The sequence below is a fragment of the Camelina sativa genome, chromosome 19 (genome assembly GCF_000633955.1).
Source record: "Camelina sativa cultivar DH55 chromosome 19, Cs, whole genome shotgun sequence".
NCBI lineage: Eukaryota > Viridiplantae > Streptophyta > Magnoliopsida > Brassicales > Brassicaceae > Camelina > Camelina sativa.
The window spans coordinates 24,870,573-24,884,186 of record NC_025703.1 but is presented as its reverse complement, the minus strand read 5'-3'; the positions used below and the strand labels follow the sequence as shown (position 1 = coordinate 24,884,186).

General features: G+C 34.8%; 1 protein-coding gene across 1 annotated transcript; it reads right to left on the bottom strand.

Annotated features, from left to right (window-relative positions):
* Positions 13,188 to 13,406, bottom strand: LOC109130927 (protein RALF-like 11). Its single transcript, XM_019241054.1, has one exon. The coding sequence runs from the start codon at positions 13,404 to 13,406 to the stop codon at positions 13,188 to 13,190; it is 219 nt and encodes a 72-aa protein (XP_019096599.1).

Sequence of the window (13,614 nt, the reverse complement as noted above, 5' to 3'; positions counted from 1 at the left end):
TCTAAGGCATAGAAAAACCTAAAAAAATGAATTTTTTTGCAAAAATCTTTACAAAAAAGAGTGTTTATGTAGTTTGCATTGCATATTAGGATCTTGTTAGTATGTTTCATGTAGGACTGTTTCATATTTGCATTAGGGATCTATGATGAGTTTAGCCTTGTTAGCTTGTTTAAATTCACTAAACTAGGATCAATGCCCAAGTTAATAGTACTTTGAAGCTAGTTGAGTAGCTAGAAGCATAAGGTTGAACCAAGCCTTGAATTCCTGCATTGCATTTAGTCTAAATTGAAGCATGTTGTGATTTGATGCCATTTCCTATTTATAAGAACCTAATATTGACTTTTAATTATCAATTTGTGCATTGATTTAAACTCATGGATACCATATACATATTTGGATCATCTTTCTCTATTCTACCACTCTTGTTGATCCAAGTAGCTGATTTAATCATTAAGATCAGTTTCCAATACCCTTAACCAATCCTTCTTTCAAGCCATGTTTATTCTTGTGTGAGTAAGGCCTTTTTGGGATTGAGCTTGGTAGAAAGTGTTAGGTTTGAGCTGACAAGAGTAAAGCCTTGTGTAGTTCTAGTTTGCAATTTTCAAACTAGATAGGACTAGGTGGTTTAACTGTTGGGTTTGGGACTTGGTTGTTTTAAAAAGAAAAGGAAAGAAAAGAGAAAAAGAGAAAGAAAAGGTTAAGAGTCTTTAGGAGGGGAATGTGTTTAAGAGAATTTAAGCTCTAGTGAAAGAATGGGAAGTATAAAGTTTATAAAAGATGGTTCTAGTCAAAGAAAAGAAAGAAAGAAAAGAAGAGTCTAGCAAAATGCTTTTATGTCTTAAGGAATAAGAAGAAAAGGGAACCATAGCAAATAAGAAAGAAACCCCATTCCACTAGATGATTCAAATAAAAAACCTCTCCTAAGGCTTAAAAACAAAAGAGAAAAGGGTATTTGAGAAAAGATGAAGATAAAGGGTAGTAACTTGGACATTGATTCTAGCTAGTTTATTGTCAAGCTTTAGGAGCTGATATCCCACTTTTAAACCTCACTTCCCTACTTATGTCTTGTTTATTTGCTTGAGGGCAAGCAAAGACTAAGTTTGGGGGTGTTGATGTTCATATATTTCACCATGTTTTACCTTAGTATATTCACATATTTTGCATGATTTATTAGCACATTTAGCCATTATTGAGTAGCTTTAGGATTGTTTATGCATTAGAGTAGAATTGCATTGCATTTGCATAGATGCATAAACAGTCCTAAAGCTACTAATATGGAAGGATGCTGAGAAGGATTTGAGCTATCAAGTGAAGAAGATCAAGGAGTTAGAGCAGAAGGAACCAAGTCCGGAAGTCCACTCGACCACCACACTCGACTAGACACACGACCGTGTGCGGAGAGGGACTCGACCGACTGGGAGAAGCAGAAGAAAAGGCCACTCGACCAACCACTCGACCGAGCACATGGTCGAGTTGACCGCCGACTCTCCATCTTGTCTTCTAGCTATTTTTAGGGCTTCCCCCTCTCTCCTATATAAAGACTTGTACCCTACAGCCACAAGAGAGAGCCACCCTTTTCGAGAAAAATCTATAAAACCTAGTATTTACCCTTTTGGGAATTATCTACTTTTTGCCTTTCTTTTGCTTAGATTTTCTAGCCACTTTTGTATAATCTCAAGAAATCTTTTATACTTGTTGGTTCCATAACTTTCTAAGTATTGAGATTTTGGGTTTGATTTCTTCTCCAATATTATAGATCTTGATTTCATCTTTCTAATCATGTAAGTTTCATTGATTTCTGGGTTTATAATTTTGTTCATCATGTTTAGTGTTTGTGAGTAGTGGTTTAGGATCTTAAGGATGATTAGANACTTCCCTACTTATGTCTTGTTTATTTGCTTGAGGGCAAGCAAAGACTAAGTTTGGGGGTGTTGATGTTCATATATTTCACCATGTTTTACCTTAGTATATTCACATATTTTGCATGATTTATTAGCACATTTAGCCATTATTGAGTAGCTTTAGGATTGTTTATGCATTAGAGTAGAATTGCATTGCATTTGCATAGATGCATAAACAGTCCTAAAGCTACTAATATGGAAGGATGCTGAGAAGGATTTGAGCTATCAAGTGAAGAAGATCAAGGAGTTAGAGCAGAAGGAACCAAGTCCGGAAGTCCACTCGACCACCACACTCGACTAGACACACGACCGTGTGCGGAGAGGGACTCGACCGACTGGGAGAAGCAGAAGAAAAGGCCACTCGACCAACCACTCGACCGAGCACATGGTCGAGTTGACCGCCGACTCTCCATCTTGTCTTCTAGCTATTTTTAGGGCTTCCCCCTCTCTCCTATATAAAGACTTGTACCCTACAGCCACAAGAGAGAGCCACCCTTTTCGAGAAAAATCTATAAAACCTAGTATTTACCCTTTTGGGAATTATCTACTTTTTGCCTTTCTTTTGCTTAGATTTTCTAGCCACTTTTGTATAATCTCAAGAAATCTTTTATACTTGTTGGTTCCATAACTTTCTAAGTATTGAGATTTTGGGTTTGATTTCTTCTCCAATATTATAGATCTTGATTTCATCTTTCTAATCATGTAAGTTTCATTGATTTCTGGGTTTATAATTTTGTTCATCATGTTTAGTGTTTGTGAGTAGTGGTTTAGGATCTTAAGGATGATTAGACTGGGTAAAGGTTATGGTTGTTTAGATTGGTCAAGCTTGATTGTTATACATCTCTTCTAGATTAGATATGCTCTATGCTATTCTTATACTGAGAGGGTAAGGATAGATCTTAAGCTTCTTAGCATCACACCAATGTCTAAGTTGTTAGATAAGGCTAATACTAGAGATTATCATGAAGCATGCTAAGAGATTATATGTTTAAAGTGATTTTTTACATTGATGATCTGGTTGTTTAATGGCTGCTTTTATATGTAATAGCTAGTGAGAACTAGGTCTAAGAGTATCTAAGCTTGATTGTTATTGCCATGAGAATGGATTAGCAAGTATTAGAAGATCATTGTCTAGAGATAGCTCATGTTTGATTGAGGTTTGTTGATCAGTTTAGATAACCACAGCTTGAGTCCAGCCCATGAATCCATCCTTAGGACCTTTTTCTGTCTATTGATTTCCCTGTTTAAATCCTGTTAACTGCTTGCTGTTTGATTTGCTTTTGTTTGCTCTGTTTTCATTGTTTGCTCTGTTTCTGTTCTTCGTTTGTCAACTCGACCTCCCACTCGATCGCACATCCGATCGAGTGCGTGCTCGAGCTCGTTCCAGAGTTTGTTGTTTATCTTCTGCAACTTTCTGTTTCATTTCCTGTTTAATTCTAGTTTCATCCCTGTTGCATTCATTTCATTTCTGTTAATCCTATTTCATTACTTGTCTTGCATTAGTTTAGTTCATGTTCTTGTTTAGCATCATTATTGCCCTATTTGCATTGTTTACTTAGCATTTAGTTTCTTGTCTTAAGTAGTTTTACATTCTGCATTTCATCATTATCATTAGGTTGCTAGTTAAAAACAATCATCATATTTGGCTTGACTTAGATAAGTATTCACATCATGATTTCTTGTATCACACTCATAATGGTTTGATATCCTTTATGCTACAACATCATAAGGGTAATTGAAACACCTTGCATCCATCTGTCCATTCATCATCATATCTACATTCATATCAATATCCATACCACCAAAAAGATTAAGTTTCACCTGCAATGATTGGAACATGTCCTCAAACTCCTCAACCACCCGAATACCGCTAACCGTAGACTGTCCGACTGACTCCGGCATCGATATAGTAACCAAATAAGCCTCACGGCCCTTCTCGATCATCTTCCCAGCCTGCATAGCCGATCATGAGACTTCCCAAAGTCGGTCTAACTCCCTCAAAAACTAACTTCCCCCTGGACACTCAAACTCCACTCTATCCAGATGGCAATCAAGATGAACCATATGCTGATGTAGCCAATCCATCCCGTGAATAAGATCATATAACTCCACTGGACTGATAAGCAAATCCGCTGGCTAAGACTCTCTTGCGATCTGAATATCAACACCCCTCGCCCGTCCAATGACCTTCAGGAACTTGCCTCTAGAAACTCTGACAACTCCTGCTCGCTACCTGGGATCTCCTCTGATATCAACATTCTCTGCGCACTCCGGAGTAACGAAGCTATGAGTAGCTCCAGAATCAAACATAACATGGGACTTAAACCCGCCCACCAACAAGGTCCCTATACAAACCTCATGTGTTGAGAACCTAACACTTTATCATAGACAAAACATAAAATCTAAACCTATTAGAATTCACAAAGTTGGGTAGCATAAATTATACATGATCGCCCCGGCACTGGTTCCACCAGTCTCTGCAGTCGTGTAAACCCATGGCGCCTGCTCAATTTGTGCCACCTGCTGCACTCCTGACTGCACTACATGCTGCCCCGCTGCCACTACCATCTGTTGCAACTTGGGGCACTTGGGTTTGATGTGCCCAGGCTCCCTACAATGATAGCATACACGAACCGCTGTCGGAGCCGCTGGCGAGGGGTGGGCATTCGGTTTTTTGGTTTGGTTTCGGTTCGGTTTCTTCGGTTTACGGTATTTTTGGTTTTATAGAAATTGAACCATATAGAAACCATATTTAATTTGGTTTGGTTACGGTTCGGTTTTTTTGGTTTATGGTTTTTTTGGTTTTATCAAAAATGAAACCATAGAGAAACCATACGTATAATGGTTAAGTTTGGTTTCAGTTTGGTCTCGGTTTTTAATGGTTATTCCATACTTTAAAAAATAGATAGTTGATACATAACTAAAAAAATAAGCATAAAAGTAAAACCTAAACATAATTCAAAAAAATAGAATTCAAATATAGTTTTGTAAACCCAAATACTTAATTGAAATTTAAACTTTTAAAAAGTAAAGGCTATTGAAAAAGAAAACCAGAAAAACATAACCAAGAAAAAAACTTGGAGATCAATAACTATAAGCCCAATATAAATTTATAAGTCGGAGAAACTAATTATATCTAATTATCCTAAATTTTTATAAAAAACCAAAAAAAACCATTCGGTTTGACGGTTTTTAACTAGACCAAACCTAAACCAAATGGTTAATTAAAATAAAAACCAAACGAATTTTTAGACTTAACCATAACCAAACCAAACCAAACCAGCATGGCGCTGCACTCCTATGGGGACAGCTAGCTACCCTGTGCTCCAAACTACCACACCCATAGCACCCTGCACCACTCGGCCTCTGCGTAGTTTCCCACTTCTTCTTGGTTCCCTGCGCAGGCTTGCCACCCTTGCTAGAACCTCCATGGTGATGAGCCTTCCTAGGCTGCACCGCTGGACTAACCGTCACTGCCCATGCCTGGATATCCTCCTCAATCTCTGTTGTAGTCTTAACTAGCTCTGCACGCGTAGCATAACCCCGTTCTCTACAGTGAACCCTCAAGTCATCACGTAGGGCCTTCATAAACCTCCTGATATGAGCATCCACAGACTCCATAACCCGACCCCCATACATCAGAAGTTGAATGAACTCCACGTCCAGCTCCCGTACTAACCGAGTCCCCTGAGATAACAGTAGGAACTGCACCTCCAATTGTTCCAATGCCTCCCTAGGAAAATACTTGCGGTTGAACTCCTCCACGAAGTCAGCCCAAGTCATCTCCATCTGCGATCTCCTAGCAGCCACTGATCTCCACCACATGAGCATCACCAACTACGTTGTGGACTTCTATGTCCACCCAAAACTCCTGAGGACATTTGAGAGACTGGAAGTTACGCTCCACTCTCGTCCTCCACGCATCTTTAACAGTAGGGTCTGAACCTCCCGCAAACCACTCAGTACCAATGTTGTGCATCTCTCTTAACATACTGACATAACGGAGATGAGCTGCTGCTCCCCTGCCACCACTAGCGGTACTACCTAAGCCTGAGCCGGACCCACTCCCGGTATCCGCTACAACAGCTGTGTCAACAAGCCCGCCAGGTCAACACCTCCTACAGGGGCTCCACCCACTGGGACTCCCGCACCGGGAACCCTAGCATCTTCATCTTTTTATGATTTGAAAATCCTCCTTAGTGGATTCCTTCCCACTAATACGCATTGCATCATGGACATTAGTCCAGTTCCGACGGCCCTTGGTAAGCTGATCTATCCGTCCCGCGTACGCCTGTACGATCGACCGTACGACCGACCATCTGGTCAATTTTCACATCGGGTTGCTGATCGATTCACTGATCGACAACCAGTCGATTGTTATCTCTTCGGTCATCTCTCGGTACTTCTTTTCAATTCGGCCTGTCCTTACTTCCACGTCTGTCTGGCCCGTACCACATAGTATGGGTCACTATACATGAACTGTTCAAATAATGGGAATCAACTATATGGATTAACAAATGTGGTAAAAAGGAAAAAGATAATTCAAGTATGTGTGTTGTGTTCATTAGTTTAATCTCAATGCATTACTTGATAATTATTAATCAAGATTAGGTTCAAATAAGATAGGGAATGTAATCAAATCATAGCATGCTTCTACTAAGTTTCAAATCCAGGTATAAGTATTGAAGGTGTGATTCAGTTCTACTTTTTAAACTCAACCAAAAAGCATCAAAAAGCTAATAATGAGGCATTAAATTTATCCTGGTTAATCAGCGAGTTTACAAGACTATAGTCATCATAATCCCCAATGCATATATAAATAATCCTATATGTATTAATCTAGACTCAATCCTATAATGCATCAGAATTGCATTAATCTAAAACTAACCGTTAAATGTAACAACATTTCAACTTTTATGAAATTAAATCCATATACAAAGATGTGAGTGTTTTCTTTTTACTTTCCACTAAATGAGACGGATATTAACCTCACAAAAACTTTGTTATTGAGTTATATACACACATTAACTATTCCTTGTTAAAGATCTACCAAAATCAAAATGTCATCAATTTTTCATGTCAATGTGTATGAGCTAGCCACTATTCCATTACAAGCTGGGCGATGCTGTACGGTTTAGTTAGGAGTCCGTCGAACGAACCCTTTGCCACTACCATATTGGTGGCTTCCGAGCAGTGAAGATGATATAGGATCCGGAATTACTCGGTAATCTTATGAACAAACGGTGATCAAGAACTGGTCAATAAGCGTTGGCGGAAGATGGATACGACGGTAAATGTGGTGGTGTTGCTTTGATTGACTCTCTCAATCCATGGGCTTGATTGACTCTCTCAATCGGTGGAGAACTAGACTTGTTTGAATCACACAAACAATCCTAATCCTTTAATCTCAAGAAACAAATGAATCTCTCAAATGAAACTTAAAGACAAACTTGCTGAAACAAAGACACTCTTTGAATAAAACAAAACAAACTTGTATATCTCATAGATGATTGAAAGGTGCATAATACAATGATGATGGAAGAGCTTATATAATGCTCAATACAAACGGTCTAAAGTGTAAAGAAAGGAAACTTAAAAATCAACATAAATGAGAGATTTTGTGTGCAACAATGAATATGGCCGTTGGTGATGGGTGGTGAGTTCATTATGGCCTTCTAATATGATAAAATAAATGATAATCACGTGCATTGATTTTCCTAGCCGTTGGAATTCAAAAGAGAAATANATTTCAACTTTTATGAAATTAAATCCATATACAAAGATGTGAGTGTTTTCTTTTTACTTTCCACTAAATGAGACGGATATTAACCTCACAAAAACTTTGTTATTGAGTTATATACACACATTAACTATTCCTTGTTAAAGATCTACCAAAATCAAAATGTCATCAATTTTTCATGTCAATGTGTATGAGCTAGCCACTATTCCATTACAAGCTGGGCGATGCTGTACGGTTTAGTTAGGAGTCCGTCGAACGAACCCTTTGCCACTACCATATTGGTGGCTTCCGAGCAGTGAAGATGATATAGGATCCGGAATTACTCGGTAATCTTATGAACAAACGGTGATCAAGAACTGGTCAATAAGCGTTGGCGGAAGATGGATACGACGGTAAATGTGGTGGTGTTGCTTTGATTGACTCTCTCAATCCATGGGCTTGATTGACTCTCTCAATCGGTGGAGAACTAGACTTGTTTGAATCACACAAACAATCCTAATCCTTTAATCTCAAGAAACAAATGAATCTCTCAAATGAAACTTAAAGACAAACTTGCTGAAACAAAGACACTCTTTGAATAAAACAAAACAAACTTGTATATCTCATAGATGATTGAAAGGTGCATAATACAATGATGATGGAAGAGCTTATATAATGCTCAATACAAACGGTCTAAAGTGTAAAGAAAGGAAACTTAAAAATCAACATAAATGAGAGATTTTGTGTGCAACAATGAATATGGCCGTTGGTGATGGGTGGTGAGTTCATTATGGCCTTCTAATATGATAAAATAAATGATAATCACGTGCATTGATTTTCCTAGCCGTTGGAATTCAAAAGAGAAATATAGTCTTGGCCAAAGATGGAAAGTAAGATCTCCTCTATACTTGGATGCGAACCAAGGGCTTCTAGTGTGTCTCTTCTTCAGCTGGAGGGTCTCAAATGTGTGGATAAACGAACAGAAAATGATCTGTTGCAGTGTGAACTCCTTAAGTGCATTTAGCGCCAAATCAGGAAAGTTGAGAGAAATATAAATTCGCCTAATCCTCTGGGTGCTCGAGCATGGGAAAGTGTTAGCTAACAAACCTGTATGGTTAGATGTGTCTCCTGAATGATCCTTGGTTGATGATGACTTGATGTCCTCATTAGAAGATCATCCCAAAAGACATACTCAGTCCTGTTTGCACAGACTGGCTTGTTGGGGACACAAAGTTCGTCCCCCGGGGTTACGGTGCAACAACCCTTGTGTCCAACCTTAAATCCTATATATGAAATTACAAGAGAGCGTGGAAAAATTAGTTCAACTGTTATATTAGAATTAAAATATTCTTATATAACAGAGAGATGGCTAAGGGACCAAAACTTGTAAATAAGTCATTAGTTAAATATGGTTTACCTAGAAAAGTGTAGGCTAAGGAATCTCCACCGGAGAAAAGAACAACAAAAGAAAACTTTGAACCTTTGACCTTCTTATTGAAGTCCATGACAAGGTCGTCAAGGTTCATATTAAAACTCTTCACTGCTTCGTTCACTGCTTCGTTCACTTCGCGGGAACAGCTTTTACCGTCACTGTGGGACTTCATCATCTTTGGTGTGCACCCGATCTGACTGAGTCCGAAAAGTGTCACCTTCCTCGCTCCTAGACGGTGCAAAACTAGATAAAGGATATACATATACAAATGTTTCCCCCTTCAAACAAATTCACTGTGAGAAAGTTAGTTTCTACAGCATTGAAAGCAAATTATATGTGTGAATGATTAACCGGTGTGTATCAGAACCAAGCATAAAGCTAGACTTGCTCATGGTTAATAGGTGAAAGCAAAATGGTCACCTCAAAGAAAACCTGTAGTTATAAGTTGCGGTGGGTTGTCACTTTATAATATATATATATATATATATATATATATATATATATACTAGGTCATATCCCGCGCATGCGCGAATTGTTATATATATAATTTTATTTAATAATGAGAAAAAGCAAATAAATCTAAATCTAAATGTTTTTTGAAAATTTACATTTTAAAAAAAAATCATACAAATTCATAATATATAACTATTTTAAATATAATCACACATATATATCTCTTGATTTTTTTGTTTTTTAGTATTTAACTTTGAGAATAATTTTCATTAGTTTCTTTGAGGATTTGAGGTTAAAAAAAATGATAAAATAAAAATTAACTATGATATTCAAATATTAATTTAAGTTCATATAAGCTAACACATAACCTAAAGTATTAAATGAGAGAAACAAAATTATTCTCTTTAAATTGATATGAAGTGCAAGCAAAACATTAAAGTACAATTCCCAAAGATTAATTTTACTTTTAAGTCTCTTTTTTATATTGTCCTCATTTTAATTTATATTGCTAGATTTAGTTATAATTGTTTCATCTTTGTATAATAAAAGGTAGATAGAAAATAGAATATTATATTTTTTTTTATATAGAGAAATCCTTTTGAAGTACATATTTGAATTAAATAAATATAGCTTAATGATCTTTATGTAATTATATGTTTAATCAGAAACTAAATATAATGATGAATATTCTTAAAAAAATGTATTACAATTTTGTTAGAGGTAAGAGAGAGTTAAGAAAAATTGATTTGATATTTCATAATTATATTAGAAGTTAGAACATTACATATTTTTAAGAATCAAATAAATATATATATATATATATATATGAATATGTAAGAAATAATCTAACATCTAAAGTAAAGAAAGAAGTACATAAAAGCAAGAAGAAATAAAATGGAGAACAAGGTAAAATATATATTATTAAACTCTTACAATATTATCTTAGTTTTCAACCAATTCAAGAACATTAAAAACAAAAAAACAAAGAAAATATTTAGGATATGAGATATGATGGAGGAGGATGTGAGAATGATTATTTATAGGATAATAAGTGATGGAAGTTACATTTCTCAAAAATTAAATTAGAGGAGTTATAATTATAATTGCTAGGGTATTTAACTGAAAGTGAATGGAGAAAACAAATAGTCAATTCAAAATTTAGGTAATTTTTGTCACAATTTAATACTAAAGTGTATATTTACAGTATGGTTAATGTATATGATTAAATAAGTTGTATTTTAGGTTTAATTAAAAATTAATATTATATTTTTAACAAAATAAATACCAAATAGACCAGAAAGGAGAGAGTAACTGAAATTAGAAAATATTATATAATATAAAAATTTAATCTTCATTGAGTTTTCAACCGATGCAAGAACATTTAAAACAAAAAAAAAACAAAAAAAAATATTTAGAATTTGAGATATGATGGAGGAGGATGTGAGAAGGATTATTTATAGGATAAGAAGTGATAGAACTTACATTTCTCAAAAGTTAAATTAGAGGAGTTATAATTATAATTGTTAGGGTACTTAACTGAAATTGAATGGAGAAAACAAATAGTCAATTCACAATTTATGTAATTTCTGTTACAATTTAGTATTAAAGTGTATATTTAAAGTATGAATTAATGTATATGATTAAATATGTTGTATTTTAGGTTTAACTAAAAAATAATATCATATATTTTTAAGAAAATTAACACCAAATAGACCAGTAAGGAGAGATTAACTGAAATTAGAAAATATTATATAATATAAAATAATTAGGTAAGAAAATATTAAAAAGAGACCACAAAATAAATTTAAAATAATATTACATGACAATATGTCACATGTCACAAACAAATTAAATATGAAAATAACTTATATATTTTTAAATTAGATGATAATAATCAAAAATAGAAGAGTGTATTTTAAATTAGAAATATGAAACAAAAAAGGGAAAAATGCCAAAAAAATATTTGCCAGAAAAAAATACGAACTTTTTTCGTTGCCAGAAAAATACGTAAAACTATTTTATTGGTGATAAAAAAATACATGAACTATCACGATTTTCCAATCTCCCACATATCATTGTTACGATTTTTAACGACGTTAACGTAATCTTTTTAAGACGAAATATTGATTTAAGATCTCCATTGTTCGTCAATGAAACACCATGTAAACAGAGATGAAATTAATTAGGGTTTTAAGTGGTAATTGAACAGATAAGAGGAGAGGGGTGGGGAAGAGTGAGAGGCGAGAAAGAGGAGAAGACGAAATTGTGAGATTCCGTCGGTTTTGTTTTGGGAAATCGAGATATTTCTGTGGCCCATTAACCATTTACCGCCTATTAATAATTAGTTTAAACTTTAAATATGAGAGAAACAAAAAAAATCAAAAGATTCAGAGGTGCCAAGTGGCAGATAGATAGAGTTTCTTGATAGGGTGTAAGTCTACTTTATTATATTAGATATTAGTTTTCGTTTAAGTGAATTTGAGGTACTACTGTAGACGACCAAAAGAAATCAAATTTGTCAAAATTCATATCTGATTGTCCGAACGTGTGTAGCACTTAAATATATGTACATTAATAGCTTTTGAGAATTAGACCGCAAACCGATAAATATAGTTTATGAATCATATCATCATGTGAGTTGTGCATGATGTCGTGGATATATTCACATGCGAAGCTAGCCTATGAAAGCTTCCCTAAGGTAGGAGATAGTAAACTGAACATGTAAACACAACAGAGGAAAGTGTTGTTGCGGTACTGACTGTTTTGGTCTTAATGCAAGCAAATCCGGATTATTTATAAAACAAAATATTGTTCTTCCAGTTCAGATAAAGGGAAAGACATGCAAGATATCATGCAGCAAAGTACTCGCATAATTAGATCCTAATTTTAGTAAATGATCTGCAATTATATAATTTATGTCATGTGTTAATTAGATGTAGACTTCATATTTCTTTATTTTCAATTTTGTTCTGTTAAATGAAAATGAATTTCTGTTTCTTCAATTTAAGTTTGTTTTGTAACATCTCTCAAAATTTACAATATTAATTCAAAGTTTTGTATTATAGTAGTCTGTAATTGTATTAGAATTTGGTCATTGTATGTGTATATAACAGAAAATAGTGTGACATAGAGATACATATTCACCTATCATCTTTTTGCCGTTCTCTTCATTTGTGTTGTCTACCTCGTTAATCAACATTTTTAACAAAATTTTATACTCTCACATTGCATTTGACAATTAATTATGGGAAAAGCTTAAGTACCTTTGCAATTTTATGGTATAACAATTTTATCTTGAAAAAATAATTATTATATGATAAATTTATTTAATATGACATATAAAAATGATCAGTTTATTTAAAAGTAGCTAAACATTTTTAATATACAATTACTCATAAAATATTGTATCTTTTACTAAATTAAATTCAAACTCATGTAATGCGAATAATTTCTAGTTGAATATAAAGAAGAGTGATAAACACTAGCTATAGTAATTTAATCAATTATGAAATATATACTTGATATCTTTAATACAATGATCTGAGGATGAATTCCATCATTAATTAATATGACACACATAGTGTATATGCAATGTAAACCACATACGTAGGGAGCTCAGATAGATGAACAATCAGTTTGGATAGATGAAGAATCAGTTTGGATGACGAACGCCACTTCGGGTTCAATCGCGCTGACACCTATTCATTTTGGTGCAGCCACGGCGGTACTCGTTAACAGTGGTAGGGTTTTTATGTTCGGCACCTGGAGGGTTGCATCCGGGACGTGGATTAGGACCGAAGAAACTGTTTAACACACCGTAGTTTATGAAATCCCGACCCTCCACTGATTTTGCATTCACCACGGCACAAATCACTAGCAAGCATATCACCCATGCGTTCATATTTTATTACTTATTGAGATCCTTCTTCTTTTTGGAATGTTAGTAGTTAAAAAAACGAAAGTGAAAAGTGTGCTACTTTATATATAGGAAGAGGTTAGAAGTTGCATTAGATTTAGCTAAATTAAGGATGTTAAAATTAGGATTTTTGGGTTTGCTTTCTTATCATCCAATGAGAAAGAAGATAATAAAATTAATATTAGATTGGTGT